General features: G+C 43.6%; 1 protein-coding gene across 3 annotated transcripts in view; it reads left to right on the forward strand.

The window, feature by feature from the left end:
* Window positions 1–19505, forward strand: part of DIS3L2 (DIS3 like 3'-5' exoribonuclease 2) — a 191343-nt gene that overhangs the window by 49455 nt on the left and 122383 nt on the right. For all 3 annotated transcript variants that reach the window (XM_065844959.2, XM_065844960.2, XM_071812717.1), the window contains one exon: window positions 9138–9372. In XM_065844959.2, coding sequence (XP_065701031.1) covers window positions 9138–9372 — 235 coding nt within the window. The remainder of the gene's footprint in view (window positions 1–9137; window positions 9373–19505) is intronic.

A 19505-nucleotide genomic window follows, 5' to 3' on the forward strand; every position in this document is an offset into this window, starting at 1 on the left:
TTTCCTCTTGCGGGCACGTGCGGGTGCAGGCTTGTTCGGTTTATGAAATGTTGAATAAGTCTTCAAAGAGGATCACTGTTTCCAGGAAATATGTTTTTCATACATACTTGTATTGTTTAAAAAAAAAAAGAAGGCAGTAATGGATAATACTTTGGGTTAGCGCGAGCCAACAGTGTGGATTTGCTTGGCATTGCAGCTTTCAAATGATACACACTCAGCACAAGTAGATTCTTTTCTGATTACATGCAAGCACTGTGTAATAATGACATCTTTTAAAATATATATTGATTCCTGGTATTGTCTTGAAGCTGCAAATAATCCAAAAGCCTGGCTGCTTCTTTAGATCAGATACAAACTAGGTATTTTTCTGCAGTAGTTCGCTGAAAATGCAGTGATTTCAGAGAACCATACCTTCGAAGACGTAACCTTGCGTTGCTCTCTTTCTCTAATCCACCCCTCTTGAGTGATTTATTCTAGGGACTGTGCATCATAGGTTTTGTTCTGGCACCCACTCCTGTAGTGTTGCGGTGCCTGTCCACATCACCAGAAAAAGATGGCTGGGAGACAGTTGTTTAAAGAAAAAATTAAACCAAAAAGAAAAGAACACACATGCAAAGAAAAGAAAGCCAGCTCCAGTTAGTAGAGAGGGCTTTGCTGCCAGTATGGATGGGGCATAATTTGATTTAAATGACTTTTGAAAAACAGTTCTCAAAATTGTTCCATGCATTTTCTTCCTGGCTACTGTTGAAAATATGGAGCCGAATATTTTCTGTGATGTTTCAAACCAATATGTTCTGGCAAGCTCAGCGCTGGGCCCTGCGCGTTACGCTCTCGCTTCCAGTTCGCTGTGGCCTGGAGTGCAACGCGCGGCTCATGAGATGCACCAAAGTGGGAGGTCTTGCGAGGAGCAGGCAGCGCAGAGACCCAAGGTACAGGGAACATTCCGCTGGGGTCCAGCAGGGACGCTGCCAGTTTTACGGGCCTCTTTTATGAAAAGAGTTTGCTCGTAGGAACTGCGTGTGCCTCGTCAGATTTTGTGAGCGTGGAGGAGATGGTCGATTCCTGGGTGGTGTTAAAGGCTGGATGCTGAACTGGATCTTTTGCACCTCCCCGGGGTGAAACTTTTCTTGCTAGTGAGATTTGCTGTACAGATGAAGAGCTATGACTAAATATCACTGCTCTAAGTGTGACAACATATACCTGCATAAAAGAATAGCGTGTGGGTCGGGAAGGCTGGGGCATGAGGTGTTTGCCATTCTGCTTCTGCTCCAGGGACACCTGTGTTTTGGGGAATGTGCGTGGGAAGGTTCGTGCAATAGCAGTAGGTATTCTGAAAATAGAGGCTGTTTTTTTAGCACCGAATCAAATCCCGGGGGTGGCAGAAGGAGTGGAAAGCGTAGAACAAGTTTGTTGATCTGGCTATAATAATACTCAGCTCTTTTTAACGCAGTTGGGAGTCCTCACCAGGTTGGTTTGTCTGCAAAGGAGATCGTACAGCGTTCCCCGCGAGCAGGCATGGGGACACTGTCCTTCCCATGTCTCCTTGACACCGTTACCCTCAACATGTCTAAATACCACAGAGCAGCTCTGAAGTGTGAATCTCCTCAAGCCCTGAGAGAGATCTCTGAGGAATTCCCGAGTAATCCTTGGGAAAGGTTGTTCAGACCTAGCAGGAGCCTGTTATGAGTCTTTACCAGCTCTGTTTTCAAAGCAACTCAGGGGAAAAAAGTCCACTTTGAGCTCAGATATTTCATCTGCAGGCTGCAGAGTGCTCCTGTTTGGAGTTTTGGAGTGGGGTGACCCACAGCACTTGGGGAACAAAAGGCAGGAGCATACAGGTGGAGCGGTGCAGTTTATCCCGTTGGGAGAACCAGGTGAAATGAACCCAAGGGAAGACAGTCCTGATTCTTGGACTGTGTATCCTTGGGAGAGATGGGTCTGGGGAGACCACAGATGCGGCAGGAAGGAGGTGAAGGCAGGAGTAGGCTTGAGCAGAGACAGGGACAGAAGCAACTGTCTCCTGCTTGGTGATAATGAGGTGTTGATAAACATGTTTGGAAGCAAAGTGTGGGTGTGGGATGCAGGCCAGGGAACGCGAGCAGGGAGCTTCCAGAGGCAAATGACAGGTCAGAGACCAGGTAAGGAGTGGAGATACATGGTGAGGAGACCTTTCTGGTTTTGGCTTTAGGATTCAGAAAGGTCAGTATTGAGAATTTTCCCTTTCGATGCTGTGCCACTTGTTGTTCTGGTTATTTGTGCAAGGTGGTAGGAGAAGGGCTTGAGCTGGACTCGGAGGGGACACGCTGTAACCTGTGATGTTTTGGTACAGCCTGAAGCACAAAGAGATGAGTGAACAGTTCAGGAATGAGGCTTATTGGTGGAGGCAGGATGAAGTGGTGACAAAAGGTGGCTGTTTTGAGATTTTTATTCTTTTTTCCTGCAGTTAATTCTGTTGCTTGTGCAGCTGCCCCACAAGCCGGGGTGTGGGGCTGTACCATGTCTGCTTGGGCTGGACTAAACCTGGATGCTCAGTCCCGTTACTTGAATTAACTCTGTAGTAAAAAGTCACTTTGCAGGTGAGTCTGAGCATAGAGGACGCAGGATGCTGGTGAGGGCAGGGGAGATGCATTTGGGGATTCAGTAGGTGTGGTGGGCACGTGGCAGGTCTGTCTCTATGTTGAAAACACACACATTACGTTTCATTTGTTTCTCTCCTGCCTCCTGCAATGGGAGTGAGTCAGAGAAGAGCTCTCAAAAGTCACTGTTTCCAAGAAACTTTTGCATGCACAATATTTTTTTTACCCCTTTGAATCCATGAGCAGGATGGCTTTGTAGCAACCGCTGTGACAAAACTGCATGTGACATCTGGGAACAGCAGAGCCCACTGGGGAGGAGCGAGTAGCCTTTTCCTAATCAAGAGGGAGAGGTTTTAGTTTGGATGTTTATATGGTTATTGCATCCACTGTGATGCCTGGAATGTAAACTATAATGTGCTGTTTAATATAAAATAGCTATCCTGTGGGCTGTTAGCAAGCCTTTCCAGTGATTTAGAATGAAAAGATTGTTAAAAAAAAAAATCAACTCGAAACCATGACAAAAAAACCCAGTCTAACCTTGTTTTTATTTTTAAAGCAATGCCGTAACTACTCCTAGCAAGACCAGTCATCCTTACTGAGCTGTCCTCTTTGCCAGAGCTGTTTGGTGTATGTGGGATTATAAAGAGAAGGAAGGGTGATTGGGACAGGTGTTTTTTCTCTTATTGGAAGTGCCATCCTTTCGTTATCCAAGCAGCAGCTAGAGCGAGCCAGCCGTTGTTTAGCTGCTCTTCTCAGAAAAGCAAAGCTCTTCCTTGCAATATTTATGGTAGCTTGGCTCTGGGACGTATGTATGAGCTGTGACAGCATCCTCATGTTAGCCAGGCTCCGTTCCTGCTCCCTCGTGAGTGAACATTAGCGAACTGGCTTTTAAGTGAAACCTGTTTAATATGGCAAAAGCTGGGAGGCTAATAGATGCAGGTGTTCGCAGTATCGGTATGAAATATGGTGTTTGTATTAGTGTTGTGGTAGCAACGGTCTTTTTAACGGTGCGGTGGTAATTTGGTCCAAAGCCCCTGTTTTCAGCTGTCTTCCTTTTGAAATAACCGCTTTCAACCTGTTTCTCAGGCTTGTTGCTTAACTCAGGCTCAGCTGCAGAGAGGACCGATGACTCTGGCCTAAACTTTGTTTCCTTACCCAATATTGAGCATAATAGCCTATCCATAGCTAAAGCAGGACCTGTGCTTGACCAAAGCATTTTTCTGCAGAAAGATGTATTTCCTTGGTTGCAGACCTCAGGAGATGGGCTTGTGCTGAAGACTTTATTTCCCTTATAGCTGTTCCCATGTTTAATCCTCCTTGTTTACTGTGAGCTCGCTGCCTGCTGGCCGTTTGTCTCCAGCTTCCATCACTGGGGAATCCTCTGCACCTTCTGTAGCAGCTTGAGGAGCCTCTTTGTGCATCGTACGTCGACCCCAGTGAAGAGCATTACCATTAATAGCTTGTCACTTCTAAAATCTTTTGGATAAGCTACACGTTTTGGGTTTGATTGCTCATTATGAGGCATTTTGCTGGATTTTGACTGACTTGGGGAGGTGTTGTGTTATATTGTCTCCCTTCTTTCCCAGTATCCTTATGAAAACACAGGCTGGACAAGGCTGACACCAGTGCAGGATTATAGAGCCAAGATTGGTTTTGCTCTTTATAATACTAAGAATCTTTTTGCCGAGATTCTTGTTCATTAGAAATCTTTCCCATTCTTTTCAGAGTCAGCAATTTCCAAGGCAGACCCGTTCACAGGCATGTGTTGCGTATTCTTAGATATTTGACTTTACTTTTGGCTATTCTCAAGCATTCTGGATTCAGATCAACCGCGCTCACCAATTGGACTTGACTACTCCGCAAGTCTTTGTCATCCATGAATTTTATTACCAGTGACTTAATATTTAGTTTCAGATTATGTGGAATGCTTGGCCCACTGCAGAACTCTGTGGAATCCCACCGAAAACCTAATACCCAGTGCATTGTTCTGCGTACTTGTGGGTTTCCTACTGTGTGTTCATTGCAAGGCATCCTTTGGGGGCTTTGGTGAATTCTGGAGTGGTAGGCAGGATCCCTCCAAAGGGATCTAGCTGACCAAGTTTGGCTAATGTGATAAATGTCATAAGCATACTCCTTCATTATAAAATCTAAACTCTCTTTTTTTTTTTTTAGAATGAGTCATGTATCTATTTGTTGTTTCTTTTCTAAGTGAAAGCAAATGCTGTGCTTGAATTTCTGTAGCAGTTCTGCTGTGGAAAAAAAGGGCAGTGAAAACTGGGCACAAGTTGTTGGATATTTGAAGAAGAGTTTAAGATACCTCAAGTAATAGTGATGTCCTGGAGTGTGGTCGGCAAGTTTGACCTGAAGAATCCCAGGACTGGTATGATCTAGTGGAAATATCTAAAATTCAGTGTTTTAGTCCCTCTTTTTAATACCAGTATTTTGCGTGAGATGAAAAATTGCACTTTTATTGGATCTGTGTCCAGCTGTAGGGAAGATGATCCCTCTTCCTTAGCTGCAAGGTGCTCTCAGTGAAGGAGCTCCCTTTGCACAACCTTCTCTTGTTGGAAACCGTGACCTCAGCCATGCAAGGTGCGTCCGTCCAGCTGTGTCTAGTCCAGCAGTCATCCGTGTCTCATCTTCAGATCTAGGAGGGTTCCCGAATTGCTTGTAAAGATCACAGATAATAAAGAAGAAAAGCAAACCTATCAGTACTGGGCTTAAACACTTTGGGAGCTTGGTTTATTTGTTGGAAAAAGCCTGGGGGTTAATGGCTCAAAGATGATTGAAATTACTGGTCTGGTTCAGTAGTTTGAGATTATAGACTAATGTATGAGTTGTTAAATGTTGCCATTGAGGAGACAGCAACAAAAACCCCATAGCTGATCTGAGAATAAACAACTCTCAGCTTTGTCCATGCGTGGATGTGAGGCTTAAGTGAAAAGCCTGTGAAAAGCTTGGAACTAACAGGGCAGGTATAAGATTGCTTCTGGCAGAGAAAGCTGTTTCTCCTGCAGCTCGGGGTCACCCTTTCACTTTCCGATACACGCACTCCTGGTCCAGTTTTCTGTTGAAACAAGTTCCTTCCAAATGAGGGCAATTGCTCGTTTGATGGCTACTTCAAGACTGGTCTGGATGCAGCAAGATAATCACTGTGCTCTCCAGATCGCACATATCCATGCCAGGCTGTACTTGCCCACTACCTGGTTTTTATTACATTTATGGTTGAAATGGGACTTTCATTCAAAGATCCTGTGTTCAGTCAGCTATGACTTTACAAACTGATCACTGTGGGGCAGAAACTTGATGCTTGTTCCGTGATAGATGTTTGTTTAAAGTTGGAAGAAAACTTATTCGCCTGCTATCTTAAGGATCAGATATTCAAATAAGCGACTGACTTCCATCACAATGCTTATTAAAATATTTTTTTAATTAAAAAGCATATGAAAATAATATAACCGTAAGGTTGATGTTTGACCTCCCAAGTCAGGGAGTTAAGGTCCTTTGAGGGGCTTAAACTGGTTTGCATGGTAGTGGGGTTTTGCATTTAATGCATCTGCAGCATGGAAAATCCCCTCCTTCTGTGTCCGTGCAGAATCAGCTGCACTGGCAAAGAACGATTGGCTGTTCTGCACATGTGAATATGTGATCGACTTGCCCAGTTGTGTATTTGATTTATTCTGCATCTCTGATACACCCCGATATATTCTAACTGTATGTGTTATGCCGTGTATGAACTTCAATAGCATAATAAGGAGTAGGAGAGTGCAATATCATCCGTTGTTGGTTTCCAAGATGCTGCATGTAAGAAATGCTTATTCTGTCATGGTCCGATTTGCTGCTGCTCACACACAGAAGGATCCTGCTTTTTGGAATCTGTGTGATGAGCTCATGCTGGCCAGCAACTCTGATCATCTTAAATGGAGTAATTGTATACGCTGAGCTCCTGATTTTGTAAATCCTTATGCAGCTTTCCAGTCTTGTGATCTACAGCTTCCCTGAATTTTTGGTGTGATGTAAGAAGTCTTGGGTGAAATTCCCGGCTCTGTTATGTATGAGGTCAGCCGAAATGATCTGTCTTGGCCTTAGAAAGAAAACAAATCCTATCGCCCATGCTTGCCAGCATCTGGACATTTTGCTGCTCTGCGCCGCATGGAGGTCGTGATTTTGTGGACTCTGGAAAACTTTACTTAAAAATGCATTTGCAAATCCATAAGGAAATGTGTGACTGGAGGCTTACGTAGTCACAGCTGGAGTATCACACTAGCTAGTGACAGCAGCGTGTATCTTCTAGCTTGGGGGAAGCATGGTAATTTGAGTATATGGCATTTAAAATTAAATCTGTATCTGCTGCCATCTTTAATGCAACATAAACTCCTCAAGCATAAGCTTTTCAGTGCTGCATCTTTAGAGAAGCGCTTCCTATTATTCAAATATATCCGATATTTGCTGCATTACATATAGAAAGCTTTGTAGTTTAGCACCTGAAACACATCTCTCGCTCTCCAAAGACCGACTTGGAGAGAGAGCGAAATTCAGGCAAAGCCTGCCGGGGTTGGAGAAAATGAGCTCCTGCCGCAGTTGCACACTTGCACACATCTGGTGCAATCGAAATTTAAGAGCTGAATATATCCACATCTGCCCATGGTAGGGTCCAGACATTACTGTTGACACTGGTTTACTTCTTGGATAGGCACATTGGCAGAGTCGCTAGCGTGTGGAGCCTTGTCAGCTCTCTAATCTAATAGACTGTTCTTGCCCAGACCATTGTGTGTCAGTATTTTATGTACCAAATGTAGCCAGGTTTAATAATCGGCCATTTTTCCACCTTCTGCCAAACTTTTTCCCTTTTTGTCACAATTTAATGTTTGAATCAAAATCTGCTATGGCAACAAATTGTATGCATATTAAAAAATGAAAATAAAGATGGAAAGCAGAGTCACAAAAGGTAACAAGAGTTCAAAGTAATGTCATCTGAGGGTTTTCTTTTAAGACTTGAATTCAACCCCATTTTAAAATTGATTTTATTTCTGTTATGTATTGTGAAAAGATTACAGAGATGTGGGTACTGTTAAAAAGCATGACTGTAGCTCTATATATGTAAAACGTGAAAGTCTTCCCTGTTCAGGTCTGATTTGATCTATTTGCTTTTTGGTTATGTGGAGCTTTTTGGTGATTGTATTTTTCTTCCTTGGCATGGTTGTCTTCAGCTAGGACCTATTGAGGCTATTGATGCTCATATCTCCTGACTATATCTATCAGATAAAGTAAGTTACCAGAAAGGTGTTGTTTTTAACTGCATTTCTTTAAAGGGCCCGTCACTTGCCTTGCTGGTGGCATGAGTTGGGTTAGTGATGCTGAGGACTTGGGGACCTTGGGGCAGCATCTCTGGGGAGTGACCTCCCTGGTGAGCACCAGCACCAGCTGGGGTGGAGCCTGGTCAACCAGTTTCTTTGTAATTGTAATGTTTAGTGGGTTATTTCTTATTCCATGCTGATTTGGATCTCTCACAGAAGTACCACAGCTTGAGTGAAGCTTAAACACTTTTGAAACTAAAACCTGGGTCTATGTTCCAGGGCCAGGTGGGTGATCGCAGCTCGCTGCTGGTGGCATGGAGAATGCTGGTAAAAGCATTTGTAGCCACTCTGTGAACCATTTTGATGGTTATAACCTGATGTGGAGCAGTTCCCGCCTCTGTTACATGCAATGCAAGTCTGGTGTCTGCTGTGCTGGGGCAAGTGTTCTTCATAATTTTGTCTGACATGATTTACATGTATGGTTTCTCCTTTCCATGTGCCATCGCTGCATTAAAGTGGGGACAAACCCATAGCAATGGTCAGAGTTATTTATCTGAATTATCAGTTAGTTAATGGTTAAGTAATTTGTACTGTAATTGAGTTCATTCCTCTTGGTAATATAATTAGCAGACTTGTGTAAGTTACAGCAGTAATTGAGTGCCTTTAACAAAAAGACCGGAGCCTAAAATAAATGTAAACCTTGGTGCCTCACCGAGCCGCTGCGGTCGGGTTCCTCCGCAGGTCGTGGGGCACCGTGTTCCTTCTCTGTGCTTTCTCAGCCTGTTCCTAATTGTGTGCGGGGGGTGCTCCCGGAGATGTGCTTTGACATGGACCCATCGTTCGCTGGAGCCGCTCTGCGACTTCCCAGGATGATTGGTGTATCTTGGTGAACAATGGTATAAGCAACTCATTAAATGATAGCGTTTCCTCCTCCCTCCCTGCGCTCGCTCCCGGCTTCTGGAGAGCCGATTAGAGGCTTGGCAGGAACAGTATGGTTATGCTCTAGATACGCTTTGGATACATTATTGTCACAGTTGAGGTATTGCAAAAGCTGTGTCATTCCCATCTTTACCCTAGCGAGGCACCTCTTTTGATTGTGCAATGTCTGTGGCTAATTACACGGCAATTTCAGCGTGCCACCAGCCACCCACAATTCATCGCCAGCTCCTTGGGGATGCAGATGAAAAAAGGAAAGATAATGTTTTCTTTCTTCAGTCCAGTGATTTAGCTTGCCTCTTTTTTTTTTAATCCCCTGCTCCTTCAGGTAATAAAGCCAGATGGTAGTGACAAAGAAACAGAAGCCACGCATGAATCAGATGTCCCCGAGGAGGTGTCGGGGCCTTGCGTTCCTCAAGAGACGATGAAAGGCGATGCTAAAAGTCCAGATGTCATTATAGAAGCTCAGTTTGATGATAATGATGCAGAGCATGGACAAGACCACTTGCAGGATACGTTGACTGATGACATCAAGAAGCTTTCCCTGGATACCAGTGAAAAAGGTGAGTAGATCAGGTTGCTGATTTAAACCTTTATTTGAGCGAGGTAGTGAAGTATTACTTTGTTGCCTTGCTTTGCTGCAAGATGTAAAATGCAGACATAAAAGCTTAATGCCTTATCACTTCTATCCCTTTGTGCTAAACTGCCTTCGTAGATTTGAATGGATATTAAGGACTGGGTTTTATGTAGTTTTGATGGATACAAGGTAAGTCTGTGAAACAGAAGTCACACCTTTAGATTTGCAGCAATCAGGGCTGTCTGGGGACTGCTGGGTGCTGTTAAATTCAAGATGCTGCTGTAGCGGTTTCCTTCATCGCAGCTTGGCTGGCCAATCTACGTGTCTCAGTTTGAGGATAAGAATATATTTCCTTGAGGGCAGTTTTGTTGCTGTTTTCAGACAGTTGAGTTATGAGCAACTTAAAGATTTGATCCATTTAAAAAGAAAATGATACTAAAACCTAAAGCCAATTATGAGATCTGTTTTGAAGGCAAACCTATTTCGTTCTGAATCTGAATTTCATCCAAACCATCAAGTATTGCTTAGGGCAGAATTAAAATAGGCTCCCCTGTCCCAAACTGTGTTTATGCTGCTCTTTGCATGTCCTTTCTAGTACTGAATCCCTTCCTGAAGAGCTCCGTGTTGAAAGGATACTGACAATTGGCGCATTTTAACATGTACCTCCAGCTGCTGGTGAAAAACTCCCCAGGCCAGGTTCTCTGTGTGTCTCTGATGTGTATCCCAGTTGTCCAGAACAGATGGCAGTAACCTTGGACATAAGTAGTTGTCGGTCTCTGATAAATCTCGGTGGTGGTTGTGAAACTGTTCTATGTAATACCTGTGTTTTCCTGTCGCTTTGGAAGAAGCACAGACCTCTGCCTGTGCTGTTGGTAGACTTCCATTTTTCACGCCCATCTGTTAGTAAAACAGGATATAACACGTGAGTGAAAGTGGTGTAGTTTTTATGACAAAATGTTGGTTTCAGCTCATGAATGGAGCTGCCACCTCCCCGGTTCATGGTGCTATTTCCTTCTCGGTACCTCCACTGTCTTTGAGTTCCTGCCAAGTTACGTGAACCAACTTCTGTCCCGTTCCATTGCTTCCCAGCATAGGGCTTGAGTTGGGAGTTCCTTGTCCTGGCTGTTGCTGTTTTATGCAGCTGCTTATTAACCCTGTCTTTTTTGCGGTCCCAGACTCTCTGTGATAGCTGCACCCTGTCGAGCTGCCACTTAGACTCGGCAATTCTAAATCTCACGTGTTACGGAATCACGCGTCGTGTCTCTTGCGTCTCTGGTTTTGCTTCTCATAGCAATGCCAAATGGAGAGAAATACCTTCCAGTTTGATACTGTCATCTAGAAGAGATACAGACTTGAGCCAATGTATTACTTTGTGTAACTGTGTGTTATTGTAAACACTTAATGAGAGTTACTTTTCTTGATGCCTCATTGTTCCTCAAGATGCTCTGGAGTGACCCGTTTTGGAGGTTACCAAGTTATCTCTCAAAATCTGTGTCATCTGAGTGGTTTTTTGCCATTTCATTCTATCTTTGGAGAAGGTTTGCAGGGGAGATGTTAGATCAGCTTATTGTCTACACAGTTGAAATCCAACCTACTTTTCCATTGAATTTCTGTGAGCCAACTATTTTCTGTTGTTTTCAAGGCCTTTCCGTGTTGATCCTTAACAAGCCCTGTGGTTGGTGTGAATGTGCCAGTTAGATTTCTTCTGAGTTTGTATTTTGCTATCGCCTCTTTTAATAGCTGCTTCAGTTTCTTTGGCCATATAACCCATATGGATTTTTCTCTAGTTTCTTCTTGCTCTGCTTTTTAATGCCCTTGTTTTTTATACATATAAAGTTTACGATACTGCATATTCTGAAGGTGTTTTTGAGCCGTTGATGATTGCTTTGGCTTGTTTCCTGTCTTTCATGCGATTTCTCATATCGTCACCTATCCAAATTTTAAGTCCTGCCTGGAAAACAGCTATAGTTATTCTAGCATCAGTGATAACTGTCATGAAGAAAAGAAAAAGATCCTGCCAAATTCAGCCTTCGCAGGTGTGGCTCAAAATGGTTTATTAAAGGGACCAAACATACAGTTTTCAAGGCAGAACTTAATTAAGGGCATCAGCTGGAACGTGGGACCGGCGTGGGGGGCAGAGAGCTCCGCAGGGTTGGATTGTGGTGAATGGAGGTGTCGTCCCCGTGTATCGTGGGCCTCCCCAGGAGGGCTCCTTGGCTGGGGCCGCCTGTTTAACTTCCAAACTAACGGCATGTGAGCCTTTTATTTTATGTTACATCCCTTCTGCTGGCAACAACTACTGCAGCAAAATACAGGGGGTTGGTGGGAGATGAGAGCCCATGGGGGGATGTCTTGAGCGTTGTTTTGTAGGGTTTAGTACACAAAGCCTTATGCACAGAAAGGAGCAGGAGAAATAATTAGTGGCCAGTGCAACCCTTAAATGAATGCTTGTGGTGGGCTTTCTTCTTTTTTTCCCCCTAATATAGGGAAGTCTGAAAGTTTCAAGCCAGACAGAGATGCCATCAGGGTATCGTATGTAATAAAATAAAGGCAAGAAACAGTCTGTCATGTTCTCATGTGCACCTTATGTATGTTTGTATATGCATACGTGTGTGTGCGAGTTGTGTGTATATATACAAAAAGATCCATATATGTGAAAGATCTAAACAAAATCCAAACTAAAGAAAAAACCCACCAGATTTCTGGGGGTGAAAAATACCCGTAGCTGCTCTTACAAAATCAAAAGTAAAACTTCACTCGCTCTGGGGCAAAAGAAGAAAGCCACATTGAGACAGTGCTCAAATATCGATGCGTATACACAAGCTCTGCAGATTGCTGCCACTCGGTTGCAAGATGGCTTTTGTCCCTTCTGACAGAGGAGCAGAATTGTGCAATGTCTCTGCTGGCTCGTTTGTTCTGCTGCTGATGGTCAGAAGGAACCACGAAGAATAAAAGCAGATGTGTCGTTCAAATAAGAGCGCTCTGCGTCACGCTGGGGGTGCAGGCTGTTTTGATATCTTTTCTCCCCTGGCCCGTGTCTCATCTCTCATTTTGACTCTATTCCTCTTCAGGGCACTGGTTATCCCCTCCATCTCTAGTTACACGCTGGGGCAAAGAATTTGGGGTTGGCCCTCGCTGTCAGCACCTCTGAAGCGTGAAACATTGTGTATTACGGCCCAGATTTGCATGGACTGAATTTCCCTGAAGTTATTGTGCGTTGGGCTTCCTATGCATTGGAGGGGCTTAAAGCAAACTGGTAGAAATTATCTTTTGTTGTCTCTTACCTCTTCCTAAGACCCAAGAAGGGATGGGATAAGCAAGAGGGAAATCCACAGCCTACTTCTCAAACCACGTACTTTCTGAAAGTTCTTGTGCTGATAAAAGTGCGTCGGTCTCGCTTTGCTCAAGGATATTTAAATCAAAGTTCATGACTGGTGTCGCTCTGCCAGCAGCCGTCCTGGTCAAATGAGTTCCCTCTGCTTTTCTGAACTCTTCTTGCAAAGAAGTTGGGTTAAAGATCATCTTCAGAAAAATCTCTGGTGTAGGAAGTGATGAGCCATTTTCCTCTCCAGCGTGCTGTTCCACACCAAGAGCAATATTGTCCTGTTCCAAAGTTAGATTGCCTTAACGTTTTGTTCATTGGAGGTAGGTCTTTTTTAGCGAAGTTGGAAATCTTTTTCCACTTGAATTTTCAGTTGTATTTCCAAGGTTTAAATATCGCTACATGCTGAACAAACTTTCTCTGTTTTTTTACTTTGTGAAAACTGTAAGAATTAACACCCCGAAGAAAGATTCTCAACTCCCTTACCAGTGTCCTTCAAACCCTCTCTGGGGTTTCAATGTTGCAATGCAGGCAAAGAGCAAAGCAAGAGCATCCTGGCACCAATCTGAACACTATTGTGTATAGGGAAAAGATTAATTCTCTGTGGTGCTTTGCATTGACGTGCAAGTCCTCTGTGTTTTACCCTGAGAGCTCAACTTATTCTGTGTCACCGTGTCATCTGCCACTCGCCATGACCTTTGCCAGGTCTGTGATTCTTTTCCTTGTTCCTCGTTCACGTTGACGGCTGCAACAGAGGTAACGCAGCTTTTATCTTACCACTTAGTACTGAGCTGGGATACATTCTTTCTGTGACTTGTCACTGCAGTGGAAGGATTTTCCTTATAATCTATTTCAATATGTAATAAAAAGGTAGAAACTTCTCTGTGTCCTCCCAACCCAGGAAAAGTGCAAAGTGTTCTGTACAGAATAGTTTACGATGATGTATCCCTACACAGACTTGAGTGTCACGTGAGTTTCATACAAATGTGAGCTGTCTCTTGTTAAATACTGGAGTCAGGTTACTCTGATAAAGCAGCATCAGCAATCAAACAGTAGCAACTACGTGTGCTCTTTAGAATGGCTGCTGTGCTCATAAAAGTACCTCAGCCTTTCTTTGCGAAAGGATATTCAAATAAAAGTTTATAAAACTGTGTCACTATGCCAAAAGCTATCCTGGTCAAACTAGTTTGCTCAGCTTTTTTCAGCTCTTCTCAGGAGAGATCTTACTTTACCAGACTCACGGAATATCCTGCTTCCCACGGGGTGGCTCACAGAAGTCATCAGGCTGGTGGACTGGCTGCCCTGGCAGCAATCAGGGAGTTGTGTTTGTTCAGGATTTCCACTTCCACCTACACTTCTGCAAGTCAAGAGTTCGAATGCATGAAAGTCCCGGGCTTGCTCACTGCCTTGACGTAATGAAGTTTGAATAGAAACAGCTCATTTACAGGCAGAGTAAACGGATGGAGTAAACTCGGCCAGTTGTGTGGTGGAAAATTGAATTGAATAGCTGATAGTTAATAGGTAGGGTCAACAGAATTTGGGTTGGAGCTGCTGCAGAGTTTGTTCCTGTCTCCCTGTCTGTTCAGTGTTGGCCAAGTGAATGCTGGTTGGTCTCTTTTCAAGTGTAATGTGACTGTCAGTCTCTAGTAGCACTGGTGAAGTTAGAAATTATAACCTGAAATTGCTTGCTGTCCATCCTGCTGCTGACTGGAGACTGGTATTGAGTATTTGAGGATTGCTTGGCTCAACAGAAGTGGTGGCATTTGATAACTTCACTGTATGGTTGTGTGATAACACATTAAGCCATTCTTTCCTTAAGATGATGTTCCAGAGTAAGTGCTTAAGAAGATTTTTGTATCCTGCTAGCAAAAGAGAAAAATACATTTATAATCTAGAGTTTAGTTTCTGGTTTGCACTTTCATGCCTTCTCATGCACTTCCATGCCCCTTCCTTTGTCTTCTTTTAAGCTTGACCAGATGCCCACCTGCCTTTTGTGTCTTCCTCTGGCACCTGGAGCCTTTCTGCAGTTGTTGGCGTAGGCAGAGTTTAGGAGATACTGCTATTCCTCTCTGTGGCCAAGCCTGGTAGGGAAAGGATGATGGTGACAAGAATCTGGAGCACACGCTGTGGTCAGGTCCCCCTTTCTTTCAGTTTAGCGACCATGGAATCTCTGACAGATTGGAGCCCACCAACATCACTGGCTGCTGGAAGGAACAAATGTTCTTCTCCCTGCTCTTCAGAGGCTCCCGTTCGCTCCCAGTGCTTTTAAGGAGCCTTCACGCTTCTTTCCTAGCCTGCAGCTTTCCGGAGATGGATCGTCTCCACCACGGAGCTCTTAACATCTAGGCCACAGCAGAGCGAAAGCTCACCAGGAAATCATCTCAGTTACATGGCTTTTAATAGCAATCCTTGGGGTGGAACTGTCAAAAATCAGATCTGTTTCACTCCGCTGAAGCCTGGAAAACCAGCAGAGAAGCTGGAGCCGTTTCAGCTTCTCGAGACAGCTCTCTATTAGCTTATCCTGAGTTCATGTTTGCGGGTCTCTGGATCAGGCTCTTCAGGTTGTTGCTATAACTTTTCTGAAATGAGAGCATAGATTTCTTGAAGAATAAACAGTGTAGCAACTTAAGCAAAATGTTCTGCTCGTATTGAACAAATTGGGCTTTAGGGTTTGTGTTGATTAAACGCTATGGGCTGAATAAGCTCCAGTTATTCTTCTGCACAGCTGAAGCCTGCAATGGAAGTTAATGTTGGGAAAGCTTATGCTGTTCTTCCCTAGTAAGTTATCTTGACCCTCAAATGACTTATTAAGTAAGGAAAAAAAAAAACCACCACCCAAAACTTATGCAATTAGGTAACAGGAATTAGATTAAGTTCAGCATATTACCATATGTTCCTGAATTCACCTGCGTTTCTCCTTTGAGTTACAAGTTTGGGTAAAATAAGTGAGAGGGCACAATGCTGAGAATGAATGGTGGGTGTGAAGATAAACATATTAGAGTATGGTCATTGTTAGCAGCAGGGTTTCCAGCATGAATCAGATTAGGATTCATTCAGCTAACATATTTTCCATGCAATAGTAAAATTGGACACACACACTTCAGGAACAAATGCACATGCAGGAAGGAAGAACATTAAGTAGATAGACAAAGTATTCAATTGAAATGTTTTTGTAACATTTTAGTTTTACTTGCTGTTAATATAATAAAACTGTATTTACATAGACTGTAACACCACCTGATTTTTTTTTTTTTTTAGGTTTAATTGTGTTGCAATAAAGCTTCCAACCTCCTGTTGACTGGCAGTTTGTCAAGGACATGAGGGAGCTGGGAGGGCTGAGTACCTGGGCTCTGGGGTCGTCCTAATGTCATCTGGCTACTGAGACAGCTACGATTTGATCTGTTGAGCTATATGGCAGCTTCCCAAAATGATGTTGAATCTTTGTTGTGGATCAGGTTTGCAGGGTTCTAAGGAAAAGTGACACTCCTGTCTCAACATACTGCTGTCTCCTCCATCCCTTCTTGCAGAGGTGGCTAAATATAGGTAAATAATTATATGCCTGGCTGCATTGGGTGTGTAAGGAAGCCAACCATACTCACCTCTTCATATTGCCTTTGCTCTGTGTTATTGCAGATGTTTGTCTCTCTGTTGTACACATATTATGCTTTTCCTCTCCCTCTCTGAGTCTCCTTCTGCCTGTGCATCTTCAAAAATCTTCTTCCTAATCATCCAAGTCTCCTGGTCCTTGTCTTCCATGAGCCCCTGGGCACACAGGTGTGTGAGCTCAGGTGTTTAGCATGAACAGCTGTGGCAGGGTGAGTCTGCTTAAGAGTATTTAAAATAAACATCTCTGAGGAAGTTAGTCCTGTTCATTAGACACCAGCTCTGTGATGAGACAGCTCGGGGGCGCTTTGCTTCTTACCTGCAGAGCCCTCTTGAATGGTGGAGAGCTCTGTGTGTAGAGATATAAATACTCACAAAATACGGCTTCTTGCACAATATTTTCCTAAGTGAGCCTTCTTAGAGCGTGTTCAAAATAAATTCTGGTTTTGGATAGTACCCGGTACCAAGTGAAATGGCACTTTCCTTCCTCCCTACCTTTTGGCCAGGGAGGAGAGGCTCTTCAGTCTGCCTGGTGAGACGTCAGACAGAGCTCATTTGGACCTCTGTACTGGGAAAACCTGCTGAGATCAGGAGAAACCTGGAGTTCCTGCCTCTGTAGGTACCGAAATAACTTTGTAGGAACTGAGATCATCCAGGTGTTTCTGAGGAAACCAGATCTGTTTGCTTTGATCCTCAGAAAATTACCTTTTTGTTTACTTGGTGAAGGGAGGGCCGAGTATGATGTGAACCTCTGGTTCCTACCATCAGCTTTGTGTTCTGGAGGAAGAACCACCACCGGTGACACAATATGGAGAGCACTTGTACTGTCTTCTAAAGAGCAACATGTTTTCTTCTCTTTGTTCCTTAAATGAAGATTATAGCAGAATAGTGTAATAGTGTCATCCAGGGCAAATCTATACCTGCATTTGTATCGTTTTTGGGTTGAAGTGAGTTTTCATTTCCACTACTCTTGTGTTGAACTTCCAAAAACACGAAATTTTTGAGTGTGACACACAATCCTTGAGATATTTATAATAAATTGGTTTGGGTTACACCACTTTCCTTATGTATTTGGTACTAAAACATAATATGCTGAAAGCTGCTTATTGAAGCAGACATCAGAGAACCGAAGCATTGTCACTTCATTAAATAAGTAGTAGCTTTGCTATTGAAAGGTTTACAGATGTGCTGGGATCTGCGCACTAAGGTGAAGAGCAGTGTTTTCTATTTTAAAAGCTTCATATCAATAATGCCTTCTGATGGGATTCTTAGATGTGCCTGTGTAGGATAAGCCAACTAACTTCTCAAGTAGATTATTTTCCTAGCTGAAGTAGCAAACATTGAATTGTTCTTTTCAAACACTTGTTTCTTTCCATCCAGAGAGGAATATGATTTTTTTTCCAGTGAGTTGTTTTTGAGATCTGAAACTGCGATATATTTTCATTTGCAAGTGGATATTGCATCTTTAATTGTATTCTTTTTGGACAGAGCTGCAAATTTCCACAGTGACAAATGCAAACCTGGTGCAAATAATTTTGGATCTGTCGCAAGTAATTAGAATTCTGATCTGATGACTTTTGGTCCGCTTTGGCCACCTTTTAATGTCGTGGTGATTTAATTGTAGAAAGAAATTTGGGGGTCTTTTTAAAAGAAGTTTGAGCTAGGAATGCCTGTCAGGCAAATCTAAGTGTGTGTTGAAGCTGCCTAAACTGATCTCATACATGGGGAGGCAAATTCCAAGTGTTCTGGATCTACTTTGTTGGTAATAACATAACTAATTTGAGTTGCTTTTTGTATCTAGTGCCTAATTTTTTTTTAAGTAAGGCTGTTACAGTTTTGGTTTGTCAGATAATCGCTGAAAGGAAAACACTGAGATTATAATGCAGTTTCACTGGATCTTAGCTGCTGAAGTGTGTTTTCACTGTAAGATAAGCTTATGAAGTGTTGCCCAAGCTAACATAGTAAATCTTTCTCAGAAAACATGTCTTTGCCCAGGGTGGAAATATTGAATGGTCATTGGATAACCACCGCAGTAAAGGGGTCAGGATAATTCATTTTTCGTTTGGCATAATACGAAGAGTTTTTTTCCCACCTCCCCTGCTCAGAATCCTGCTCCTCTCACAAGTTAACTCTCCTTTAGGATTGTCTCCGTGGCTCTGCCCTGCTGTGCCAGATGTTTGTGCCCTGATTCCTCCCCACTCTGCCCACCCAACTAATTCCAGTTTCATTGAAGGGAAGGGGGATGTCCAACGAAAGCCAGGGACTGTCAGGAGTTTATTTAGGGAATGCAGGTACCAGACTCACATGGCAGATTATTGCTGTTGACACTGAGGTCTCTGTGCATTAATTTCACAACCGAGCCAGGCGGACATTGGATCTGGACAGCTGTCCTTTCTGAACCCTCATTGCTGTAGGGCTGTAGACGCAGCCCTGGCACTAACAGAGTTTTAACTTCAAAAGGAGCAGCTACAAACTATACAGAATCCATGTCTCTTGGCCCCAAAAGTGCAGAGTTCCTCATGCATCTTCTTCCCTATCCCTTGTCTCCGGAGCATCGCCCATCAGTAAATGTACACTATGACCTTTTAGATACTGAAGTTGATTAAGAAAGATGGATAGAAATAAGTAGATGGCTGGGATTTGCTTCCTTCTTTCCTTCTGTTGACGGTAAAGTTGTAGATACCAACCTCTGCTGGAGTTTCTAATAGTCCTGGGAGGGGTACTGAAGCTGGAGAGACCCTTGAGGAAGAAGGTACTCTTTAGCCAGCCAAAGGCCCCTGGCTGATTTTGGCTGTGAAGGGAAAAAGGCAGGTTCTACCATGTGCTACAGTGAGAATTTAGACGCTTTCTGGTACCTGTACTGAGTTCACATGGGGCTCAGCTTCAGCAAATGGGGGACAGTGCCCCAGCCATGCGTGTCCTTCATCTCAAAGGAAGCTGTGGTGGCCCATTTGCTGTGCTCCCCCTGACAGCTCCTTCTTGGTGCTGCTGTGCTTTTGCATGTATGTGTGTGTGATACCTCCTGAGGACACCACTGCTGACTCCTTTTTGACAGGGGAAGCTGCTTCTGCGAAAAGATGGGAGCAGCGTCGCAGAGTTGGAAGGAGAAGTGGAAAGCAGGCAGTGCTGACGTGGGCACGGTCCTCGCCTGGCTCCTGGCGCTTGTCTCGCCCTTGCCTGTTGTCCCTTGAGTC

Source organism: Patagioenas fasciata, chromosome 9 (assembly GCF_037038585.1).
Source record: "Patagioenas fasciata isolate bPatFas1 chromosome 9, bPatFas1.hap1, whole genome shotgun sequence".
Taxonomy (NCBI): Eukaryota; Metazoa; Chordata; class Aves; order Columbiformes; family Columbidae; genus Patagioenas; species Patagioenas fasciata.